The sequence below is a fragment of the Choloepus didactylus genome, chromosome 11, assembly GCF_015220235.1.
Source record: "Choloepus didactylus isolate mChoDid1 chromosome 11, mChoDid1.pri, whole genome shotgun sequence".
Lineage (NCBI taxonomy): Eukaryota > Metazoa > Chordata > Mammalia > Pilosa > Megalonychidae > Choloepus > Choloepus didactylus.
In genome coordinates, this window is record NC_051317.1 from 16806299 (window position 1) to 16832837 (window position 26539).

A 26539-nucleotide genomic window follows, 5' to 3' on the forward strand; every position below is an offset into this window, starting at 1 on the left:
TTGACAAAGAAAAAGCTGCAAGTTGACTCAAGATGCAGAATCCTTTCCACAGCTACCTTACCTCTGAAGTTGGGATTACCTGGTGGGGCTGAATCAGGAGGACTGGCTGAGTCTATATGGGAAACTGTCAGGCCCCTAGACTTGCCTCACTGTCATACACCCAGGCCACCAGCCTACCTCATTGTAGAAGACGATGTGAGAAAATGTCTTTGTGAAAACCAGGATAGCCGAGGGTTCAGCACTATACTGGAAACAGAGGAAGTAACAGGGGCACTTGTATTTAAGACAGAAAAAAGGGGGAAAGGTGTTGGGGACAATTAAGGTAGCATATATAATATTCACCTTCAGCGATACCGGTAACATGCAACATGGCCGCCAGGGCTGATGCAAGAACAGCCTAAGCTATAATTAGCCTTCTTCTAGGAAGTAACAGTAGTTCCCGCCTAAGCAGTAGCTAGTTCGCGCCAAAAGCTAACCTTACATCTGCCTCTCACCCTAGCAACAGCAATCACCAATCCTAGACCACCACCCGCCTTTGCAGCCACCAATCCTAGGCCGCCACCCGTTTTTACTGAAAGGAGGCAGAACCTTCCACATCTGATGTCTTCTCATAAAAGCAAAACCTTTCCCAGAAATCCACGTCAGGCTTGTGTTCATCCATTGGCCACAGTATATATAATACGACGACCTCTCGCTCCAAGGAAGGTAGGGAAATGAAGCTGTAAGCCCTTCCAGCCTCTCTAGTGGGAGGTGGAAAAGTAAGAGGAGACTGGGAATAACCATGGATCAGACAACCAACAGTTTTGACACCAGTTATAATTGGTGAAGATATAAATTTATATTTGGATAGTCTGTTATTACATCTTCATATAGCTTATCTTTAAACAGCAAAACAAAACACACACACAAAACCCAAAAGACAAACAATCAAACAAAAACCTATGAACACACTGGTAACCAGACTTATCCTAGACAAGGAATTAGGAATCCTCTCTGGGGAACTGACCAGCACAAGAGAAAAGACCTGAGTCTGACATGGGGGGTCACCTACCCAAAAATCCCAGCCTGATGACCCTACCTCAAAGCACCATCCATGCATGCAAAATGCCCCAATAGATCTTTGGTGCTTCTCTCTTAAAAATGGATAAATAGTTATTTCCTTATTGTGAAATACAATGTATATGCAAAAAGGTGATAACTTTCAAAATATGATTTCACAAGTAGTATACAGGAAATTTCCAAGAATGTTATGGGTTACAGTAGCATAGTTTCAGTTATTTCCTTATTGTGAAATATAACATACAAAAAAGGAGATAACTTTCAAATTACATTTTAACAAGTAGTTATATAGCAAATTTCAAAGAATGTTATGGGTTATAGTTCTAGCATTTCAGTTCTTTCCTTCCAGCTATTCCAAGACCGTAGCAACGAAGAAAAAGGAAATTATATGAAGATTCAGTATTCATAACATTCATAAATCCTTTGTTAAGTTCTATGTTGTCTGTTGGCTACCCCTTTCTCTAGTTTAATCACTGAAACTGTGGAACTATAACCCACAACATTCTTTGCAATTTGCTATGTGTTAAATTGTACTTGGAAAGTTATCACTTTTATGTAAATATGTTATATTCCACAATAAAAAGAAAAATGAACAGACAGTCATGAATCAGCAAACATTTGAAAAAGCTCCAACAAGGCTGGAGACCTAAGTTGAAAAAAATAAACATGGAGAACAGAAGAAACTTGATAAACTATCATAAATATAATCAAAGGAAGAAGACAGGACAGCACATCTATGAAATTAATACAGAATGCTGTAAAAAGGAACCATAATAGAATAAAAATGAACTCCTGGAAATTAAAATATGAGAGCAGGAATTAAAAATTCAAAGGAATGGAAAATAGAGAGTAGAAGGTAGGGGGAGAAGATAAAAAGTGGAGAGGGGAAAGGGTAGCAGGAGAAGATAGACCACGATTGGCCATGTTAAGGCTGTTTCTGTGTGTGTGTGTGTGTGTGTGTGTGTGTGTGTGTGTGTGAGAGAGAGAGAGAGAGAGAGAGAGACAGAGTTTTTGTTTTGAAATTTTATCCTCAAGTCAGCAGTAGCCACCGAAAGATAGCAAACAAAGGAATGACATTTGGCCCCGCTTGGTGCATGGTCCATGACCAGAAATTATCTAGTTCTCTCTGGGATCTGGTTATCATACCCTTGTTTACATTACATTCTAACCAACCATGGAAAATTCTTGATCAGGAAAAAAGACATCCATTGGTTGGTGTGAGTGTATGTGTGTTTGATGTTTTAAATTCCCTTCTAGTTCTCAACTAGTTTTCAGGTAAAACTTGATGTCAGCTTGTTCCTCTAAGCTCCCATTACTCTTTGTTTTGAAAAGGTTATAATTGGAATAAAACAAGGCTGGCTGTCAGCCAGGATCAGGAAGAGTGTAATTAAGCAAGATTTTCTGCCTATTCATCCTGCCTGTGGGGCCATCCTTCTGGGGTGGTGGGAAGGGGAAGGAGATGCAAAAACAACTGTGTGTTTTTCAAGAATAATAGAACAATATACCCCCCATACTTTACATAATAAATGGCAGCAACTGACATTTTAATCAAGATTAAAAACAATGATAAGGTCACAAGACTCTGTATGAGGCAGAAGGTAGCCCCTACTCAGGGGTTTCAGCAAATATACACACATGCCCATTCTGCTCCAAAATGCAGAGGTTACCACTTATTTTAAGATACCAAGCCTGTCCTGACAACATGGGTAAAAGTACAATTTTATACCACACCCCCCAATTTTTTAAATGATTCTCCCCCCTCATTTTAAACTCTCATGTTAAAAAATAATCCATAGGATATAATTTGAATTTTTAAATAAAAGCCACTTGGATAATGATGATAATGTTCTAAGGTTGTCTTCTCTACTTTAACTGAAAATCTTTCTTTTTTACAAAATGTTGTTAATAGATGGAAATACAGAATTATTTTTCTATCCTTAATTGAAAATACATTTTTGGTTGCTGTGATTGAAGGAAAATTTTTACTAGTCTATGAAATTTAAAATGCTGAGAACTCCTGTCTGAGTTCTTGAGCCCTGATTAAAGAGAGCTGTACTCTCCCATACCCTTCCCACTAGCTAACATTTGTTCAACTAATGTTCACCGAGTTTTCTCTATGTTCTAGGTACTGGGACTAGGGGAGCTTAACAGACTTGCCCAAGCTTACAAAGGAGATAGGCCTATGGGTGAGATTCAGCCCAGCTCAGGACACCTTCAAATCAATGCTGTCCACCAGTATGGACAACGGTTCATGATTCTTCTATTTTCTAAGTCCCTAAGGGTAATGTCAGAAATAAAGCGGTACCTGTAAGGGAATAAACGCTCACTCGGTTCTGGAGGAGAAAAGAATTTATTTACGATCTTGCAAGATAGGGCGTCCAGCCAAACACATGGAAGGCTGGCGCACCAGAGGAAGAGAATGGCGATCTTTAAATCTCCTACTCCTAATTCGCAAGTCCCTCCCGTTTCCCCATTGACTGGGTACTATAGAGGTTACAGCCTATCCGAGAACACTAACTAATTCATCTTTTGAGATTTTAATTTGTACAGCCAATCCCAGAGAGCCAACTAGCTCATTATTGAGATTTTGAACTGATCAGCCTAAACCCCCTCAATTTTTTTTTTTTTTTTTTTTTTTTTCTGTAAGTTCCTGCCTCTGATTTTACCTCATATCTCTTTACATTCCAGTAACTATGGTTACTTTTCCATATAAGGAGCAGGCAGATTCTCTCTTCTCTTTGTCTGGGGCTTGTTTAAACTGGTTTTGCCTCCATTTCCCTTATTCCACGCTGTCTCTATGTGAAAACTAAACTTATTCCTTTCTTACAGTAACCAACACAGGCTACTTTCATTGTACTATAATTTGGTTCACTGTGTTTTTTTCATTTCTCCTTTAAATCACTCCAGTATTTGTGCTAAATGACCAAATAATTCTGAATCCTATAGAGGTAAAAACAAACAAACTAACTCATGGAGTATCTGTGTGTGTGTGTGCAGAGGGGTAGGGTGGGCTAAAGAAAAATTACAGAACAGTCTGGAAAATGTTCAAAGGGGAAAAGATTTAAGGTTTTCTATCACAATGGAATTGCTCCATATACCACATACCCATATCTAAAAAAGCTCAATATATACCCAATATATATACTCAAACTTCTTAAATTAGACTCTCCACCTAATGTATTTGGTACTTTGGCTTTATTGGGGAAAAAAAAAAGAGTATCACCAAACATCTAGTTAATTGAACCCTTAGGTTCTGATAGACAGTTCTGACAACTTAAATGTATAAATTCTTGAGAGCCAATAAATATTCAGTTGGCTATAGACATTTTAAAATAAAAATAAAGAATTCCTTTTTGTCACCTTGTGGGAGCCTCATCTAATCCTTGTTTCCTTATAATGTACACATACTTTAAATCTCACACATTCCCAACAGAAGTCAGATTTAGGGCCTTTCATTAAAAAAAAATTTTCAGAAAGTTCAAGTGTATGTCTTATAATTTTTTCTGCTTTATCACGAAAACCATGGTTATACTATGGAAAATAAACAATAACAAAGTAATGCCTTCTTTATTAGGGGTAGCTGTAGAACAAGATTTACATCAGAGAATTTTTTAGTCCTGAAGTACCTTATACACTAAGCTATACAACTTGTAACAATTTTTGAACTTGTCCACAACCATACCAGAAATTGCTTCCATGCAATTTATTAAAGAACACAATTGTCATAAGGAAAATTTCATTACCAACCCTGGTTTTTGTAAATAACACAGTAAAGTCCTTGGGAGCTACAAAAATATGTTGGGCTATTTGCCCCTATGCTAAATGTCCCAGAAAACCATGCTTTTTGAACTCTGAGAACCAGTTTATGGGGTTTTATCTTTTCCTCCTTCTTGCAACTAAAATGTCTCTTCCCTGGGAAGCCTTATCTAACTCTTCTAGGTAGATTTCATCATCCCCTGTGTTTTCTCTGACTTTGCTCATACTTCCATCCTAGCATTATCACAACACATTGTATTTTGGGTCAAATTTCTGCCTTATTCCCCTTACCTATAAATTATTTGTGTATTCATTTTCTTTATCTCTACATTCCAAGTGTCTAGCACATATCTTGCCTCTAATATGTGCCCAGCAGACACTAACTGTTCCTTATCCTGAGTTGGATAGTCAGGTCACTCCCCTTGTCATAACTATATGTGAAGTACGAGCACATCAGAACATTTGCTGAGTGAGGATGTGATGAATTCTTTTATAAAAACCTTTTAGCTTGCTCTTTTGTGATTCTTACAAGCTTTTGGTGATCTTTGGGGGAATTGATTTGGCTCTATGAGTACGGTGGTCTGTATAACCGCCGTCCTTTTTTTCATATTCGCCATGGATTAAGTCCAGGAAACTAGATTTCACAGTCTATATCCTGTTCTTGTGGGACTAGAATCCTACAAGGAAATTTTACAGTTGAAAGGAATCCTTAGAGCAAGGTAGGCATTCAAAGCTATCCTCTGTTCTTACAGAAAATACATATGCAAAACAGAATGGCCTATTTCCTGTCTCAGATCATGAACAGCCTAAGATCAGGGATTTTTCCATTTGTCTTTATAGACTCCAGGGGCAGGGGGTTGGGGGGGCAGTGAAAAGTGAACGTTTAATATATTCGCATTTTAAGATTGTGAATTTATTAACATCCCATTTCTATTCAAGGTTAGATTTTCTCTCTTTTTTTTTTTTTTAAGAGTGGATATAGTGCCTTATATATTTTTAAGTATGGTTTTGAATCTAGAACAACTTGTCATTGTTGCAGAATTACCCAGAGGGGTAAAGTCAACAACTACTGCCTGAGACGGATGTTTGGCACAGACTTTTGTAACGTTCCGTTACTTGTCTGGAGAGAAGCAGCCCTCTTTTGTGATTTTGAGCTCAGCCTTGGATTATTTACAAACACTTTAAGCAAGACTGCAAATATAGTAACTATAGTAACTCTGTAAAGAAAAGCAGTGAACCAAAGACTGCAGCAGACACAAGAAGCAACCATTCCTTCAGCTGGGATTTTTTAAGAGGAAGTGCTGGAGGCTTCAAATTTGGTTCTCATTAAAAATCAAACTAAAAACAATAAATGATGGAAGTTTAAGGAAACAAAAGTTATCCCAAAGGAGAAGCTCTACAAAGCAGGCAGTATTTTCTGAGCTTTGATCATCTGGGCAAGTGAGAGACATGGATATTTAAATTTTGCTGGTTTATTTTTAAGTTTGTCTATGTATAGAACTCAATTTCTTTTCCTGTCCACTAATAACAAATAAAACTCAGAAAAGTCTGGGTATAGAACCTTAAAATACACACGCACACACACACACGCACACAGTAGTACTAAAAACATTTCACCTTAACCACTGCAGTTTTAAAGTCAGGTCTCAACAAATAGCTTTTCTGTTGAACCGTTAACTATTATTATTTTTTTAATTGGAGAAATTGTGGTTTTACAGAACAATCATGCATAAAATACAAGGTACCCATAGGCCACCCTATTATTAACACCTTGCATTGGTGAAATTGCATTTGTGAAATTGATGAAAGCACATTTTTATAATTGCACTATTATATATAGTCCATGGTTTAACTTAGAGTTTACGGTTTGTGTCGTGCAGTTCCCTGGATTTTTTTTTTTTTTTTTTACCTATTTACCTATAAAACAACCAGTTGATTGATTCTTTTTAAACAAATCTTATGTAAAGTAAAATATTATGAGACTGTAATGTTAATTATAGTTAATTAGTTTTTGATAAATATACCAAGGATATGTTAACATTAGAGAAAAGTGGATAAAGCATTCATGGCAATAATCCTTATGAATTTTGCAACTCTTCTGTAAATCTAAAATTAATTCAAAATAAAAAGTTAAAAATTATACAATGGAATTAACTGTTTGGAGCTAGAAGTGATGTGGCTTTATACAGACAGCAGGCTGCAGGATTAGCTCAAGATCTTAAGATCATGTTTGCAGTAGGCACCTGAATCCCCATACAGAGCTCTTTTGCCTCCCTTGTGCTGCCCCTGAGAAGTGGATGGCTGCTTCTGCTTCACCCGAACATTCACTCTTCTCCACAACCTGGTGCAAGTCTGGGGACCTCCCTTAGATACTGTATTTTCCTAAGACTGGAAGACACACTAGCACAGATACGGCCAAGTAAAATGGATTCAACTCTAAATGCAAAGGCCAGAGACTACATCACCAAGTTTATTACCTTATTTACTCAGTTTCCAAGGTCCATACCAATCAACAGCACAGAGAAAAATGTGGCATCATTAAAAGACGCACATGGTCTGGGATAATCTATCAATCATATTTGATCATCTTTTCAAGCAGTCAGAGACTCTCCCACAAAGCACTACTTAAAAAAAATTCCAGAAGGATGAAGGGAATAAATTACCATATTCCAGGCCCCTAACTCAGTCCAGGCTATCAAGTTTCAGCATAATTTGAAAAACAGGGTGAAACAAATGAACAGTTTTAGAATTACATATTAAAACATTTGGATGATTCCTATAAGAAAATTTTGTTTCTAGCCTCCATGAAATATGCCCGTAACTTCAGAATAAGTGATGAAAATGTAGCAGCTACCTGATGTCTTTCTTTATTTCACTGCACCAGACAAATGAGATTTACTTGTGAGTTTGGGAGGATTGATTTTTTTCTTCAGGCAAGTTCCAGAGTTTCCCACAGTTTTGTACAGAAGACCATGACTATGTCTATAGCATCGTCTATGATCAAACACTCTATTCTATGTTCCTCAGGATAGGTATCTCTAACGTGGGCTGATGCATGGAGATTTGTTTTTTGTTTGTTTTTAACTACAGAAAATTTCTCTGATTAAAGCCAAGTTAGCATAAATCCTTTCCTCTTATATTTCCCAAGGTCCAGGTAAGGGAGAGATTGTTCCTTAGAAAAAAACTCATACTGTATTTAGAATCCAGCTTATTTTAGACAGTGCCTTTCTTTGGATTTATCAGCACTAATTTCAACTATTTCTGGAAGAAACTTGCTCCTAAGGTGAACTGTGAAAAGAAAGGGAACCAGGCCACCCACTAGCTTGTCTTGTGGGGGCAGTGGCATCACAAGCATGAGGATTCATTGAACTCATAGAGAATGAGTTCTTGGAGATTCCTAAAATACAGGGTTCCTTGGGTAGATAGGTGTAAAACATTCCCGCTTTAGTACTTGTGGCAGATTGAGTTATGTACCCCAGAAAACACATGTTCTTAATCTAAATCCATTCCTGTGGGCCTGATCTCACTGTAAATAGGACCTTTGGTAGATGTTATTTTTAGTGAAGGTGTGGCCAACTGAGTCAGGATAGGCCTTAATCCCATCACTGCAGACTTATGTAAAAAAGCCCCAGGGAGGAGCTGGAAGCTGGAAGTCAATGGACCTGGAGGAGAAAGGGGAGGACACCATGATGTGACAGCAGGGCGAGACAGCCAGGGATTCCCGGCCAGCCAGAACACAACTGACCCTTCTAGCCTCCGAAACTGTGATCTGATAAATTCTTGTGGTTAAACCAACCCATTGTGTGGTATTTGTCATAGCAGCCAGGAAACTAAGACAGTACCTTACATGAAACACACGGTCTACTTGCCAGAGAGCCAGGTAATTTCTGACACACAGAGTCCCTGCTGAAAACAGTCATGCTAGTAGAAAGTAAAATTTTGCAGTAAGTTGTATAGTCTTAAAATACAGCCCACTGTATATGGTATTTTGCTATGAAAAGGTTCTCATTTCCCACCAGTTATCCTCTTACTCTGGCCTAATATATTTCCCTGCATTTATAAAGAGTCACAGGCTTTGCGAGACTGCTATGGGATTTGTAATGAAGTGGTATATTCTCCACTTACTGAGAACACATTTCTGTTTAGGGGAAACATAAGCACCAACATGGCCATTGCTATTTTAGCAGAACATATCTTGGGTTGCATCATGACAGAGTGGATAAGACTTGTGCAATGTAAATACATTTGCCTATGGTTGATGCTTATTATGAAGAAGTAACTGTTACTTATGGTCATTTTGGTGATTTATGGTTTGGCTGGTTTTAGTTAAAAGAAGTACCAGAAAGGAGAAAAGCTAGTATTCACTGAATTCCTCACTGCTATTATTATATAGTACAAATTTCAGTTATATTTGCATCAACTTATCATTTTTATGTGTATTTTTGGGATTGGGGTATGGTTTTTGATGGCTGGAATGATTCGGGGGCTATATTGTTCTTTTTTTGTTTTGTTTTTCATAGTTGTAAGAACACAGCACCTCAGAGTCCTCTGCTAAAGCATCACACTTAGAAGAGCTGAAGGTTAACACCAGTGCATGGTATACTTTCCCCACAGTATACCTGGGGCACTGCATCACCCCAGGTAATGGAGAGCTTTGTTCCACAGAAGAAAATTCTGCATTGTATTTAGAAATCAGCCTCTTTTAGACAACACTTTTCTTTGGGTTGATTAGAACTAATTAGTGACTAGTTCTGCATCATTCCTGTTTTACTATGGGATGCAGACATTGCAAATAAATTAATCCCAAATCTCACTATTACAAGGCTGGCTACTTCTTTCACTAGACTTTCCATCTTTCTAAACTCTCAGAGAAAATTTTCTCTTGGTTGTAGCTTATTTTCACCCCCACGTCTCTCCTCGCTATGTATTCATGTTGTGAAACTGTTACATTGTTTATCAAAATAAATCATCAGTCAGTTGCACACAAAGGAAAAAGTTACTAATCAATGTAAAACAAAGTCAGAAAGTTTACCTTAGTTCCTTGAAGGGATCTGCCCTGACATTAGGTGTTTCTATGGATTTAGGGAACACGGTGCCCTCTGCTCCTGTAAGAACAAAAGAGAAAAGCAAACACGTGTCACCTGGGGCCACAATCAACACACTGAGAAGAGCTAAATGCAGTGAAGCCTTTTCACAACCCAATACACATATATTTAACCATCAGCATTAGGAATTCCTGAGAGGAAAGCATCAAATCAACTCATGCAAACCACCTTTGAAAAAAATGAGGAACTTCTTTTTAAAGTGTCCCTGCCGAGATCAGAATGAGGCCATGAGGCAAAGTCCATCTTAAAAAAAAAAAAAAAAAAAAGAAGATGCTTGTTTCTCATAAACCCTATACAGTCACCCAAATGAAATGTAAAATTCAGCAACTGAAGCCCTCTCATTGCAATGAAGGGCAAAAATCACCCAACATATTCAACATCTAAACAGTGGTTTCGGTAGTAGAAACACTGTCAGGTGTTCACCTAATGACAATTAAGCAAAAGTTTTAAAATTAGGTTTTACTCTATTATCTTGAAAAGTTAAACCAAACAGAACACTGTGGGAAATCATTGAAGGTCAGTGCTTTTACACTTTGCGTATTAACATTGATTCCCAACCCAATCTAAATATTCAGCCGTCAACTTTGCTATAAGTTTTCATCTTTACAACTTGTCAACACCAGCTGAATCTTTCCAGCCATAAAGATTGTTATTATCTGATTTATCCGCTCAAAGTGTTTCCAAACCATTTAAGCCTCAGTTTATCACACACAATTGCACTAGATACTAGTTTTTCAAATAAACTTGGCTGATGCAGTATTCTGCACTTCAAAGCAAAGGTGTTTATTTTTATACATTTGGTATATTTCTTTGATGCTGCATGGAAGGATAGAATAATATCTTGCATTCATGTGTGAATCTCCAGAATCCTCTTGCATTGATATCATGTCTATAAATCCCCCATTGATCTCAATTATTCCAAATCTGGATTTATCACTGCATTTAGATGATTATAGGAAAATGAATTCATTTCTTACTTTTGTAGCAGGCTATAGAAATGTTTAATCTTTTTGATATGAATGAGACTGCCACACGTAAAATCAGGACATAATGTCTGGTCTTAACCTTTTATACGGTCATTAAAGGAATGTCTTGATGAATAATAACTGTTATCCTAATGTTAATCTTTTGAGTGATTATTATATGCTAGACACCATCTTATATAATTCACATGTACTAGCTCACTTGGTGTTCTAGTTTACTAATGCTGCAGGGATGCAAAACACCAGAAATGGATTGGCTTTTATAAAAGGGGGTTTATTTGGTTACATAGTTACAGTCTTAAGGCCATAAAGTGTCCGAGGTAATGCATCAACAATCAGGTACCTTCACTGGAGGATGGCCTATGGCATCTGGAAAACCTCTGTTAGCTGGGAAGGCACATGGCTGGTGTCTGCTCCAAAGTTCTGGTTTCAAAATGGCTTTCTCCCAGGACATTCCTCCCTAGGCTTCAGCTCCTCAAAAACGTCACCCTTAGTTGCTCTTGGGGCATTTTTCCTCTCTTAGCTTCTCCAGAGCAAAAGTCTGCTTTCAAAGGCCGTCTCCAAAATGTCTCTGTAAGCTGAAGCTTCTCTCTCTGCTCCTGTGTGTTCTTCAAAGTGTCCCTCTTGGCTGTAGCAAGCTTGCTCCTTCTGTCTGAGCTTATATAGTGCTCTGGTAAACTCATTAAGGCCCATGCTGAATGGGTAGGGCCAACACCTCCATGGAAACTATCCAATCAGTCATCACCCACAGTTGGGTGGGGCGCATCTCCATGGAAACACTCAAAGAATTACAATCTAATCAACACTGATACGTCTGCCCACACAAGATTACATCAAAGATAATGGCATTTTGGGAGACATAATACATTCAAACTGGCACATTCCACACCTTGGACCCCAAAATGACATGATCTTTCCATATACAAAACACATTCATCCCATAACAATATCAGAAACTTAAATCATTTCAGTAACAATAGTTAAGTACAAGATCCCATCAAAATCAGTTACAGGCATGGTCTGTCAGAAAGCATAATTTGCCTCCAGCTGTGGACCTGTGAAATTTAGAACAAGTTATGTGCTTCCAATATACAAAGGAGGGACAGTCATAGGGTAAACATTCCCATTGCCATAAGGAGAAACTGAAAGGAAAACAGGGTTAACAGGACCAAAACAGTTCCTAAAACCCGCAAGGCAAACTCCATTAGATTTCAAAGTCTGAGAGTCATTTACAGAATGACATTGCATCCTTGGGGCTTGAGAGAGCGGGAGTCTAACCCTTCCTGCAAAAACCCATAAAACTGGCCGCTGCAGAAGGCATAGGGGCATTAGGCAAGGGGCCATTTAAGACTTTTCTTGACCTGTGTGCACTCTTGCTCTTCAAGACTCCAACCCACATCATTTCAAGCATATAAAAATGCACCCATAGTCCTCATGACCTACAATATTTTTTTCATTTAAATTTCATTAGAATATTCATAGTTGTTTTGTTACGTATAACTTATTTATTTTGCTCTTGTGATTCAAACTTCATTGTGCCGTCTATGACTAAATAAGAATGGGTTGAATTGTAGTTGACTGCTGAGCACAACGCAGCTTTTGTTAGACGTATTACATTTGAAATTAAATAAATGTAATACATGTGTATCAGTGTGTGTGTGTGTGTGTGTGTGTGTGTGTGTGTGTGTGTGTGTATTTTATGTCTCCATCATTTTTGTGGCTCATTGAGAAGGACCAAGGCCAGAGGCACTGTGGAGGCTGCCCAATGGATGAGACAGACCTGCTGAAGTCACAGGACAGACCAGGACATATTAGAATGTGGCCCCAGGCTGCCTGAGACCCAGGAGCACACCCTTAACCACCTCTCCATATCACCTCAAAAACCTCCCATCTGTCACTACTGCAAATAGCAGGGACTCACCCTTGAAATTCTTAGAGAAGCTTAGTTCTTAGCTATTTGAACCCTATTTTGAAATATACGTAATTGTTCCTTTAATCTTCTCTAAGAATGGGAAGGGCAGTTATTTCTGTCTCTCTATATTGTCTAAATGCTTTATTCCAGCTCAAATCACCCCTTCTTCAACCAAGAATTCTATGAATACTGTAATAGAAAGATGATGTCCTCTTTTCATTGCCATAGCCATAATCCAGACTAACCCATATAGCAGTTAGTCCTGCTCAAGGACAACTTTTACTGCTTCAACTGTTATCGTAACACTGTGAAGCTTCATGTTCCGTCATTTGTCATGCCCACTCTTACCATCATTTTATAAGGCCCTTGAAGCCAAAGACCATAACTTTGGACTAGGCAAAATACCTGCACATGGTAGGATTATGTTAAATTTATTCAGATTGATTATCCAAAAATGAGGAATGCCATTTCCTCATATAAAAGGAACCTCAAAAATCTGAGCCATCTTCCTTATCCCATCCAAACTTTGGGCTGAGCCTGTTTCTTCTTTTGTCGGTTACAGTGATAAAAACTCCTCTGCACCTTTCCTTCTTACATCTGGCTGATGTAGGCTCGTGAAGGAACTACTCTACCATAGCTGGTACCCTTGATGCTGCCACTTTTCTAAGTGACTCCATGGGAAAAAAAAAAAACAAAAAACCCAAAAGATTTCAATAAAGGCATCCAGCACATTAGAGGTGCTCACTGCATGTCTGTGAAAAGAATGCGGTCTCCTGTGAACCCCTTGGCTCAGATCCTCAGCTTTCTCTGATCTGTAGTCACGTGCTGTTTGCTCGGCTCTAGCCTGGAGTGTGTCTAGCTCTCTTTCAGATCCCCACTGTCTAGCACAATGCCTAGTACAGAGTAAACACTCAACCAATTTTTGTACAATGACTGTAACGCTCATTTTACACTAAGTACACTTACCTGCGATGTTTATTTGCCCGGCATACATTTATCTCATCTCTTCACCTAGATCTTTAGCTTTCTGAGGCCAGTGACAAGGCCACACATGAAAACAGCCAGATTTGTCCTTAGGAGTCTACATTTTCTACTGGACTCATTTCCCATTGGTACTGCCATTTCTGTGGGAGAACTAATTTATTGTTATAAAATTCCTCACACATTGGATTACATTTTTAATGGATGTCCAAGATCACAATCCAAAAATGTATTTTAATTTCATCTCTGCAATGACAGCTATGTTAATAAAAGAATGATATTTGACCTCAATACAAACAGATCTTTAAAGCAGAATGAGGTATAAAGGCTTGTGGTCTCTTCCAGACCAAGGAATCTACTTATTCTAAAGAGAAGACAACCGGGGTATGTCAGTGCAGATATATTATGTCCCCCAAAAAGCCAAATTCTTGAAGGTAATCTTGTGGGGGCACATTTATTAATATGTTGATTAGGGTGGATCTTGATTAGTTCACTGGAGGATTTAAGAGAGAAGCTAAGAGCTGGCACAGGCCCAGATGCTTGCTGACGCTTGAAGATGTTTGGGGTTGCAGGCAGAAGGACATTTGGAGATGCTAAGCTAAGAAATGAAGCCCAGAGTTTGCCAAGAGAAACTAAGAGAGACCCAGAGACATTTTGGAGAAATCCATTTTGAAACCAGAACCCTGGAGCAAAGGACCAGCAGACACCAGGCAGGTGCCTTCCCAGCTGACAGGGGTTCAGGATGCCATCGGCCATTCATCAGTAAAGGTATCCTCTTTCCGATGACTTAGTCTGGACACTTTTATGGCCTTAGAACTCTAAATTTGTAACCAAATAAACCCCGTTTATAAAAGCCAATCCATTTCTGGTATTGCATAATGGCAGCATTAGCAAACTGGAACATGGGGCTTAAAATACATGTAGGGCTTGGGTTCACATGGGCAGCAAGTGATAGAGCTGAAATTCACATCCAGGAACCTGATTCTAAGGCCCACTTTGGGCCGTTGTGCCCTACTACCTTATTTTCTCAATGCCAGGCCAACATGGTTCCTTAGTCCCTGCTAAACACCTGTTAGATGGCACACTGTCCAAAACCAGAGGAGCTTGGTGCTGACAGCTGGAAGAGATAGATGAATTGTTAGGTTCCAGATGTTGGATGGAGTGAAGGGCAAGACACTCATGCTCCCTCCTCTCCCACCTTCCAGGCAGATGCCCTTTGATTTTGTTTTTGTTGTACTTTGGCCACTGGGGCCCATATGTTGTGCACACATTGGAGGGCCGACTCAAGGATATGACTTCTCAGGGAAGATATCAAGGGTATTCACTAGTTGAGTGACTTTTGACAAGAAACTCAATCTCTCTGATGCTCAATTTCCTTCTCTGAAAAGCAGGGATACTGAAAGTAACTTAACCTTCACCTTTCCTCCCCTTATTTGAATCCTCTGTGACTTATACAACAAACAAACATTATTAAAGCAATTACAATGAATTAGGAACTGTGCTGAACCCTCCAGGTTTTCACTTGATCTTCTGAACCATCCTATGAGGTAGGAACTCTGAATATCTGTTTTATGGATGAGCAATCTGAGGCTCAGAGTAGTCAGGCAACTTCCTTATGGTCACAAAGCTGAAAGAGGAAGTCGAGACTTGAACTGTAATCTTTCAGCTCTGGAGTTGACGTCCTTTTCCACTATTCTAGACTATCTATCTCCCTCAGCAGACAAAGTCATTCTCTCTTCTTGCTCATCCTTTTATGAGACGTGAACAAACACTTAAACTTTTACCCTCAAATAATGTTTGCTAAATTCCCAATCATCCCTCTTTAAAAACAATTCATATGCACAGTGACAGTGAAATGAGATATTACACTTTTCAAAAAGACCATTTCTTTCTAAGCCCCACCAGGCGTCTGATGTGCACACCATTTTTTCACTTTCCCAGAAGCTGCAGAATAGATAACCATCCTTCAGGATGGATTCCCCCATCCTATCCTCTAGCCAGTCTTGGATAATAAATTATTCTCAATTTTATTATTTCAAAAAGGTTACTATTAAAGCCATACCTACTGATTCTCTCTTTTGACACAACATAATTTAGTAGCAATAAATGTTCATAAACAGTTTGAGTGAAAAATCCATAAAGCCATTTCTGCTTTATTTTAAGTTCCATTTAATGTCCCTCAAAAATGATTCCATCAACGTGTTTCCATTAGTTGGTTCTCTGCCCAATAACTTAATTCCACGCAATCAATCAGGAACTTATAAAGCATGTGACAGGATCTATCTAAAGTGTTTTGAATCACCATAAAGTTCAGCTCAATGGCTCTTTTTCCTACTTGCACAGATAGGGGCTACACTTGTCAAAAAATCTCAAATGCACTCTGTTGCCATAGTAACAAAAGCTAGCCTCTCCCGTCAGAAAAGTGCGCAATCAGGGAGCTCAGTTTGTTCATGCTTTCCCCTCAAAGTGTCCCGGAAGTCAAGAGACCTGAAATCCAGACCTACCTCTGTGACCTTAGGCAAAAACCTCCCTGGCCCTCATTTCCTCAACTGTAAAACAAGTGGCGGAAGAAGAAGTATCATGGCTAAGGCTTTTTTCTCCCAAATACAAACTTTCCTGAGGTTATAATCCGAAGCAGATGATTGTCTTTAGTCATCTACTTTCCCTACTGGGAAAACAGAGCAACCCTGGAATATGAAAGGGAATTGCTAAAAATTCTTTCAGTATTTAAGTAAGAAATAAAAGCAAACAGACTTTTGTCTCATTAAAACTGCATTTAACTGGTAGACAATCACCAGAAAACAACAACAACAACAACAACAAAAATAACACAACTTCATAACAGATAAAATGGCAGAGGAAACAATTTATTGTGTACTAAACTAACTTCTAAAAAAGACTAAAAAAATGTGTTTGTTACCCTTTAAAACTTGAAAAATTGACCTGGAAACATTAAATGTTGTTAAAAAAAAAAAAAAAAAAAAAAAAAAGGAACAAAGTTCATACAATGATACACAAAAGTATTTATGGACTATTTAAATACTGAAAGAAAAATCTAGATCTGCAAAACTTGACAAAGGAATACTGGATTTGGGAGAAGCACTGGAAACAAAAGAAAAACTGTTAGGGTAGAAGCAATAATCAGTAAAATTTGATGTAGAAAAAGTTTTGAAGAATCAAATCTTTGTTGTACATGAAAAAGAATGATCTTAAAAATAATCATTTCAAGAAAATTGATCAGAATTGGTGTAAGTGTACTAGTTAGAAAATTGGTTAAGGAATTAAACTAACAGTGGAGCTTGCGTTGATAAATGCTTTGTTGATGAGCATTCATTAACACTGGCATAATTATGATTATTTCTTTTGTATTAATAAAAATGGACAGAAAATCATTTTTTAGTTTAAACAACAATATCAACATGTTTAATAGGTTCAAAAGGCAGATTGGTTGGCTATTGTTTGAAGTCAAAATATTGTAAGTTTTCTAATTCAGACAATTAGTACCTGAATAATAACCAATCCTTAATAACAACCATACTGTTACTTGATAAAATGAAGATATATTTTTACACCAATATTAGATTATAAAATGGGAAAGAAGTCAATCTAAAACTTGTAAGATAATGGGAGAAGGAATGGTTTGATATGACATATCAGAGAACTGCTAAGCCAGAGACCTACTTTTTAGCTCTCATTTTGCAGAAACCCCTTATATGGCCTTGGGCAATTTGCTTATGCTCTCTAGCCAAATTACCCCATCTGTTATACAAAGTGGGCACGAAGTAGAATAGATGATCTGTAAGGACCCTTCCAGCTCTTGCTATTTTACAATCTTCTAATCTATGGACAAGGGGAAGAGGGTGATGGAAGGATGGATAAACTCAGAGTTCAATACATCTTACAGAAGCAGGAGACTCCAGTGGTGAGCCAAAGAGAAATGGAGATCAGACTCCAGTAGAGTGCGGTGTACTCCAGGAGTGTGCACTGACTAGTTTCAATAATTAGTGATCAAATACTCACACAAAGAAAAATATATGGTACTGACAAATGGTGACAAAGACTCCAAAGAAAATCTAACATGCCTTTAGAAGTATAAAACTTGGGGTCATATGCAGGACTGGCAGGTAGGGTTGCCAGAAAAAGTAAAGATTGAGTGATATTTGAAAAGTTATTAGGAATGAACTAGTCAAGAGGTGGAAAATATTACACAAAGGGTTGGGAAGTTCAAGTAAATAAATGGAGGTCAGTGTGGCTGGACCTAATTAGCAAGAGGCAAGCAACGTGGGATGAAACTGGAGAGATGGGATGGCCTTGGTGTGATGGTTGATTCATCCAGAAACTTGCTAGGTTACAGTGTCCAGTTGTTTGGTCAAGCACTGGCCTGCTTGTTACTGTGAGGGTATTTAATAATAGATTGGGTTTGCATCTATAATCAGTTGATTGCATCTATGATCAACAAAAGAGATTGCCCTCAGCGATGTAGGGAGTCTCTTCATTCAATCAGTTTGGGGACTTAAAAGCCAGAACTGAGGATTCCAGAGGGCAGAGAAAGAATTCAGACTCAAGTGTTAGCATTGGCTGTTGCCAAAATTTCCAGCCAGCCAGCTTCCTTGGGGAATTTGGACTATGGACTTCAATATCACCTAATTCAGAGTTTCCAGCTTTTGTGGCTTGCCCTACAGAGTTTGGATTTGCCAGCCCCAACGGTCGTATCGGCCCATTTCGTATAATAAACATATATATTTATTTATAGTCATATTCATATTTATATTTCTCCTGTTGGTTCTGTTTCTCTGGAGAACCCTGACTGATACACCCAGTAATGCAGAGCACTATATAGGCCACAAGGAAGGTTTTTGCAGGGTATATAACTTGATCATATCTTTCCAAAAGATCAAATTTTTTTCAACGATCAGTGTGGCTGCATCATGGAAAAGAGATATGAGGAGGGCAAGAGTAAATAAGGAGAGGCTGGGGAGGTAATCCAGGGTTGGACTAGAGAATCTGGAATGAGATGGGAAAGAGTGGATGGATCTAGGAGATATTTAAGAGGAAAACGAGTTGAATCTAGTTAGTGGCAGAGAGAAAGAGACTAATGCATGACAGGGCCCAGGGGAAGAGCTGAAATAGATTGTCAAAGTCAAAGGATTAATGCTCAAAGCCAGCTGTGCCCATGGAAAATTATACTTCTCAAATAAAATGCAGAGTTTTTGATATGTGATATTTTAAATCACCATTGAATGTGCCTTTACATAACAAAGGAAGCTGATGTGAATCCAACTATATTTTTCCTATGAAGGAGCAGGCAACACGACAAAGAAAATTTAAATTAAGTCCCCCTATGGTATACACAAACAATATATTTTTAAACATTATGAATAACAGAATGCCTCAAATAATGAAAATTATCTTCTGGGTAAGATAAAATTACTCCAAAATTTTTGCTAAATACCCTTTCATGTATCCCGTGTTTAAAAACATCTTTGTAAAGTACATGAAATTTTGTTTATGCCTCTATAAATCCAGACTAAGGAATCTGGTTACATTCTGATATTTCAATATTTTATGTCTGAGGCCCTTTTTTTCTGAAAATCACTACTCCTCTATTGCATGCACATGTGAAAGGTGTAGGTAAGTGGATTGTAGGTAAACTGATCAGAGGAAATTTCTCAGAAACAGTTGTTTTGTATTTAATTCCTAACAAACTTTTGGCTTTCTCTGAAAAGTCATATGCTGTGAAAAACTTATTTTTAAGAAGGTGAGTTGGGTTATATTTAATCAAGGTTTTAAAACCGAGTAATTGAGGAGGCTGCACAGTTTGCACACGTTTCAGGATTAAGCACACTGTAGGTGGCTGTCCGCTTCTGAAAACTTCCCCAGATGTGAGCATGACACAGATGCTAGACAGCAACTTTCAGTGAAAAAAGTCACTTGTGGTAATTTAATCCCATTGTGTCTCCCCAGGCTGTGGTGTCTTTTAATAAACAATTAATGCAAAACATCTGTAGTGATTGCAAGTTGTTTCTAGGATACGCATCAAATATTTTCTTTTTAGGAATTAGGATGGATTCTTGAAACCTAAAAAGTACAGATGATTAATTCCTTCAACAAATATTTATGGATGGTCTATTCCATTAATGGTTTTGAGGGAAAAACAGACTCAGAGTTTCCCATTTATAGGCTCACAAATTAATAAAAATGTTCAGAAAGTATATAAACTCTATCCTGCATGATAGAGCCATTCCAAGTACTGTAAAATTCATTGTCTGTAAGTATTTAATAAGGACCTAATGTGAGCGAGACATCAGGCTAGGGCAGTGTTCAATAAGATTTGATCTCTGCCCTTGTGGATTTTTATTATAGCCATAGAGGCAGATATAGAGAATACATTTAAATTGATTCTCTAATAACAGTTACTGTAAATCACAGTCTCAATGAGGGCAATGTCACACTCAAGAAGGCAAAAATTGGTTCTTAGGGGGCAAATGTATATAGCACAGATGTATACACACACAGTGTACTGTGATCTAAAAATTTCATGGGGGACAATTAGGGAAATGATGTCTATAAAGGTATCTTAGAAGCGTGATATTGAGAAACAAGTTTGAGAAACACTGTTGGGGAGCTAGTAGAACACTGAGCTTCAGTCCCAGTGCCCTACCATGGGAGGATCTGAGAAGACTTCTCTGGGGAGGTGATACTACATTGAGACTTGTAGGAAGAGGACAACTTAGTCTTCCTGTACTTATTCCTCTTGGAATAAGGAGAGCCTTCCAGGAAGAAGGACAAGTGTGAAGGCCTTTGGACAAGAGGTAGCATGCTGCTTTTAAGGAATTCTAGGAGGAACAGCATAGTTGGAGTGGGAAAGCAAGACAAAGGATAGCATGAGATGAGACTGGCAAGGTAGTCAGGGACAAGATCACGTAATGTCATGTAGACCATGTTCAAGTTTGGGAAATTGTATCCTAAGAAGAAAGGACGTCACTGAAAACCTTTTGACAGGACAATGATCATATGGTTTTAAAAGACTACTGTTGCAGATACTATGTATTAGCTACCCAAAGGTTGAGCCCAGCCCCATCTTCCCTTGCCTTTCTCTCCCATAGAGACTAGAAAGCTGACATACTCAATCTTCCAGAACTCCTTGTAGTTATAGGTGGCTGTGTTACACAGTTTTGGACAATAAAGATAGGAGGATATGTTTGGAGAGTATTTTCTTCCTAAATAATAATAAAAAAAAGCAAAGCCTAATCAAAAGTCTTTTTACTATTTACAATTTCCCTTTCTTCTGGAATACAGATGTAATACTTCAAAGCCCAGCAGCCAAATGTGACTGTGAGAATAAAAGCCACATACTAAAGATGAGAAAGAAGGAAGGTTGAAGGAAGTGGTTATTTTAGGATATGGTTGATCTTCTATCCCAGCCCTGGATAGCCTATATGCAGAATTCTTATTACATAAAAAATAGCTCACTGACTAATTTAAGCCACTGTTTATTAGGTTGTCTCTTACCAGCCAAATAGAATTCCAACAGTTACAAGGACCAGACTACATTGTGTAGTATGGATTACAGGGAGTCAAGAGAACATGCAACAAAATCAGCTAGCTGGCCGCCAGGTGAAATGCGAAGGTGGTCTAAACTGAAGAAGTTATAGTGGGAAAATGGAAAGGGTGGATTTGAGATCTATTTTGGAGGTAGAGTTGAAAGGACCTGGGATGAAACTGATATGAGGGGTAAGGGAGCATGGGATGTCAGGTTCTGGTAGGAAAGCTACAAGTTTGATTTTGGTTATGCTAAATTAGTATTTGTGGAGCTTCCAGACTGAGAAGCAATATAGGGAACTGGATAAACAGGTGTACTGCTCAGGGTAGAAGTCGAAATTATGGTGTACAGATTTGAGAGTCATTGGAATACAGACAACAATTGAAACAAAAAGAATGAATAGAATGAGAGATGCAAAAGAGATGAAGGTCAGAATTTTAAGAGACTCCAACATTTAAAGTTTAGGTACAGAAAGATGAGCCACCAAGAGAAACCGAAAAGAAATGACTGAAGAGGTAAAAAGGAAAACAAGGAATAGGGTAACACAGGAAGCCAAGAGAAGAAAATATTCCAAGAAGGCAGAAGTGACTGTGTTAAATGGTACTGAGAAATAAGGAGAGGTTTTAGCAAGTTGGAGCTCATTAACCTCCTAAGAGCCAGTTTCTGAAGAGCTGGAGGCAGACTGTTGCAGGCAGAAGAGTAAGTGGAAGTGAAGAAAAGGTTGAGACGAGAGTAGATTTTTTGAACAAGAGAAATATTGTATGATGGCTGCATAGAATGGATATTGGATTTTAGACACTGAAAGCCAAGCTATGGTTAGTAACCACAGTCACAGAGGTGCCAGTCTACTCAGTGGCACAGGCTGGATAAAGACATATACATGTGCTCAGCTGCCTGGATGCAGACACATCTAATGTGGAGATACAGGCTCATGTAGCCTGGGGGATTGGCAGACACATACATTGAAAAGAGAGTGTAACAAATTCAAGTTTGTGCAGGAAGATTGTGAAGAGAAATACAGTTTTGGGTAAGTTATCTGGCTAATTCTAGACTCAATTTCCTCATTTGTGGAGTGGGGATAACAATAGCACATCTCATGAAGCCACTGTAAGGATTATATGTATGTGTGTGTGTGGTGTTTGTAGAATATATTTAAAAATATATATAGCATATTTATAAATACAGTACTATATGCTTAGTACATCAAAATGCTCAATAAATGGTAGATATTATTTATCATAACAGAAGATAAGGCCAGAAAGATAAATTAGGATGTCCTTAAATTATTTGAACGTTACCAATGGAGAAGAATAAAATAAGATGTGTTCTCTTTCAAATGCTCTAAAGCTTAACTGAATTGTGGATACCATCAAATTTCACAGTTTAAGAATTTGTATAGAATTTGAAATGCCAGGGAAAATTACAATCACATATAGAAACATCCTGGCAAGATTTGAAGAGATGAGAAGTTTAATTAAACAAGATCTACTCTAGAAACCAATAGACCAGAACTCATGCTTGGTGCATCATTAAGCCAAAACTGGAAAAAATAAAAGGAACCATTCAAGCAGCAAGCAACCTCATTTCAAGTTTCTTATGACTACATTATTTTTGATAGTAAATAAAACTGCAGGGTAAAGCAAGTAATTCTAACCCACAGATTGTGTACAGCATTGATGAAATACTCTGGAACAAAGAAGCTTCTAAGGTAGGACAGTATACGAGAAGCAGCTGAGAAGGCTGCTTTGACGTTTACGGGAGAGAATAGAGCACTAGGCAGACTCCTTGGTTCTCAAACATAATACACTGTATGTCCAGTGACTGAGATGAATGTGTTGCTCCATCCATACTCTCTTCCCAGCCTCTGTGGGATGGGTGGCCAGAATCAGATGAACAGTGCAGAGGAGAGGGAGAGAATGAGTAAGAACAATGCAACCATGTTAAACAGAATGGGGTTCTGCCTGCCCTTCCACAGCATGAGGTCAGGCCTGGGAGTGCGGGTAAGATGGGAGAATTGAATACACTGTTTCCTCAGTGGAAATCTCAGTTCTCAAGTGTCTCTCACAGTTGAAGAGCAATTAAGATTCAGATCATCAATAGATGCTGGAGAGACTTAAGAAAACAACAGGTGCATGATTTTAAGGGTTTCCTAGTTATTGAAAAAGAAGTAGAACTCTCTGTTCCTATGGCCAAGCAAGTGGGTGATGATGTCTTCCTATGGAGAAAGAAATTAAAACATTAATTGAGGACCACAGAGAAACATTGTCAGAAAAATAATTGGAGAAACTTATAAAATCATTTGCAGAAGATGAAGATGATGACTTGAAAAGTAGGAGCCAGCAATTAGAAATCTTAATAAAAGTGCTACAGTTTCAAAGAACTGAAACACTTGAATGATTTAATTTCTGGATACAATCTTGTTATGAAAGAATGGGCACAACTTACAGATGATTTAATGGGTGGTCCCATAAGACAACCCATTATTATATGATAATATAAGAGACCACCCATTGATTATATGATTTTTACCTTATCCATTGACTTTATCCCCAATTTGGTCAGCATCCATTTCTCCCCTTTCCTTTGTCAACAAAATCCCAGTAATACTCATGGGAGCAAAATATCCAACTAAAAAATCACCTTCCCAGCCTCTGTTTAAGCTAGAGGTGGCTATATTACACAATTTTGTCTTATGAGATGTAGGTTGAAGTCTACAGGGGAGGAGCACTGGGCAAGCTTTTCCTACCCTATTACAAGAGTATAGATGTAGATGACCTCATTCTTCTTCCTCTGTCCTACCTGAAGACCAACATGATAGATGGAACTATAAGAATCATTTTCCAACCACGAGAGAAAGGCCAAGAGGATTTCAGATGGCCACCAGCAACTGCTTACCATTGGACTTATTCTTATGGGACAAAAAGAAGACCCTATTTATGTATTTGTTTGAACTGCTTTGTAAGAATTCTTTTAAACGCACTTGCTTCAGGTTCAATATTACTCTACTAAAGACCAAGGAGAAAAAAGCAAACCATCCTTCAAGAAGGTCATACTCTTCATATTGAGATTTTCTGAACCACTCCAAATTACCAAAAGTTGAAAATAACCATTACTGTACCTTTATACTGTACTGGAGCACCTCGTCATTGACTGCTAAGTAACTCAGTTTTCCCGTTCCCTTGCCTTTGCTTGTGAAGTTCACAGCAAAGAAAGTTCCTTTATTTTCTTCTTCAGTGCATCAAATCCTTTAATATCAGTTCAAATGACACCTCCATAATAAAGACTTTTCTGACCCCCCCCCATTATCACTAATTGCTCCTTCTTTTGTGCTCCCAAAATATACAACTAATTTCTTGGGTGAGAATTTATTGTACTCTATCTAGTGATGTGGGTAAGTCAATGATTGTGTTTTGCCTTTACCAAATGTAAGTTTCTGAAAGTCAAGGAGCACATAATGGGCATCTTTGTGCTTAATTTACACAAGTAGTATGAACTTAGAAGATGTTTTGCATTTGATTTCACTTAAGCAGGAAAAGGTTCAGAATACAAAAGAAGCCTCTCAACGGAAGAAAAACGAGTTGGTCCATATCTGGTATACCCACTGTGATACCATATAACCTGTTGGCCAGGAAAGTAAATAGTTCAGGCTATTGTTATAGGTCTCAGTGGAAGAATCTCCTAAATGTTCTTCCAGTTTCTAAGAGCTCTCAATTGTATTAAATTACTGCATTCAAAACAACTACCCAAAGCCCAAGTGTTAACAGGTCTCTTGCCTGGTTTTCAATCTTTTATGACTTCCTGTTTCCACTTTTTTTTTTTTATAAAGAAGTTGTAGGTTTGCAGAAAAGTCATGCATAACATATATAAAATACAGAGTTCCCCTACACTGCCCTATTGTTAACACCTTGTATTAGTGTGGTATATTTGTTACAATTTATAAGAGAATATTTTTATAATTGTACTATTAACTATAATTGTACCACTAACTATAGACTATCCTTTACAATAGCGTTCACTATTTGTGTTGTTCAATCCTATGTTATTGAGTTTTTTAAAAACTTTTATTCTAGAAACATACACACAACCTAAAATAACCCTTTTGACCATATTCACATATACGATTCAGTGCTGCTAACGACATTCACAATGTTGTGCTACCATCACCACCGTTACCAAAACTTTACAATCAACCCAAATAGAAACTCTACACAACTCAAGAATTAACTCCCCATTCCCTACCACCAACCTGGCCCTGGTAACCTATACTCCAGATTCTGAGTCTGAGTTTGCCTATTCTGATTATTTCATATCAGTGAGATCATACAATATTTGTCCTTTTGTGTCTGGCTTATTTCCCACAACATGATGTTTTCAGGATTCATTCATGTCCTCGCATGTATCAGAACTTCATTCCTTTTTACAGCTGAATAATATTCCATTGTGTGTGTGTGTGCGTGTGTGTGTGCATGCGTGGATACCACACTTATCTATCCATTCATTAGTTGATGGACACTTGGGTTGCATCCATCTGTTGGCCACTGTGAATAATACTGCCATGAACGTTGGTGTGTAATAATCTGCTCAACTCCCTGCATTCACTTCCTTTGGGTATATACCTAGAAGTGGGATTGCCAGGTCATATGGTAATTTTATACTTAACTTACCGAGGCAATGCTAAACTATCTTCCACAGAGGCCGCTCCATTTTATATTCCCACCAGCAATGAACAAGTGTTCCAATTTCTCCACATCCTCTCCAACACTTTTCTTTTTTTTTTTTTAAGTAGTGTCATTCTAGTACATGTGAAATAGTATCTCGTGGTTTTGATTTGCATTTCCCTAAAAGCTAGTGATGTGGAGCATTTTTTCCTGTGCTATTTAGCCATTTGTGTATCTTCTTTGGAGAGATGTCTACTCAAGACTTTTGTCCATTTTTAACTGGGTTGTTTATCTACTGTTGAGTTGTAGGATTTTTTAAAAATATATTCTGGATATTAAGCACTTATCAGATATGTGGTTTCCAAATATTTTCTCCCAATGAGTAGGTTGTCTTTTCACTTCATGATAAAGTCCTCTGATGTACAAAAGTTTTAATCTTAATGAGGTCCTATTTTTCTGTTTTCTCCTTTGCTGCTTGTGCTTTGGGTATAGAGTCTATGAAACCATTGCCTAACACAAGATACTGAAGATTTTTCCATATG

At 38.0% G+C, this 26539-nt stretch overlaps 1 protein-coding gene across 4 annotated transcripts in view; it reads right to left on the minus strand.

The window, feature by feature from the left end:
- SGCD (sarcoglycan delta) overlaps window positions 1–26539 on the minus strand; it is a 1065755-nt gene that overhangs the window by 86850 nt on the left and 952366 nt on the right. For all 4 annotated transcript variants that reach the window (XM_037798832.1, XM_037798833.1, XM_037798831.1 and 1 more), the window contains one exon: window positions 9848–9920. In XM_037798832.1, coding sequence (XP_037654760.1) covers window positions 9848–9920 — 73 coding nt within the window. The remainder of the gene's footprint in view (window positions 1–9847; window positions 9921–26539) is intronic.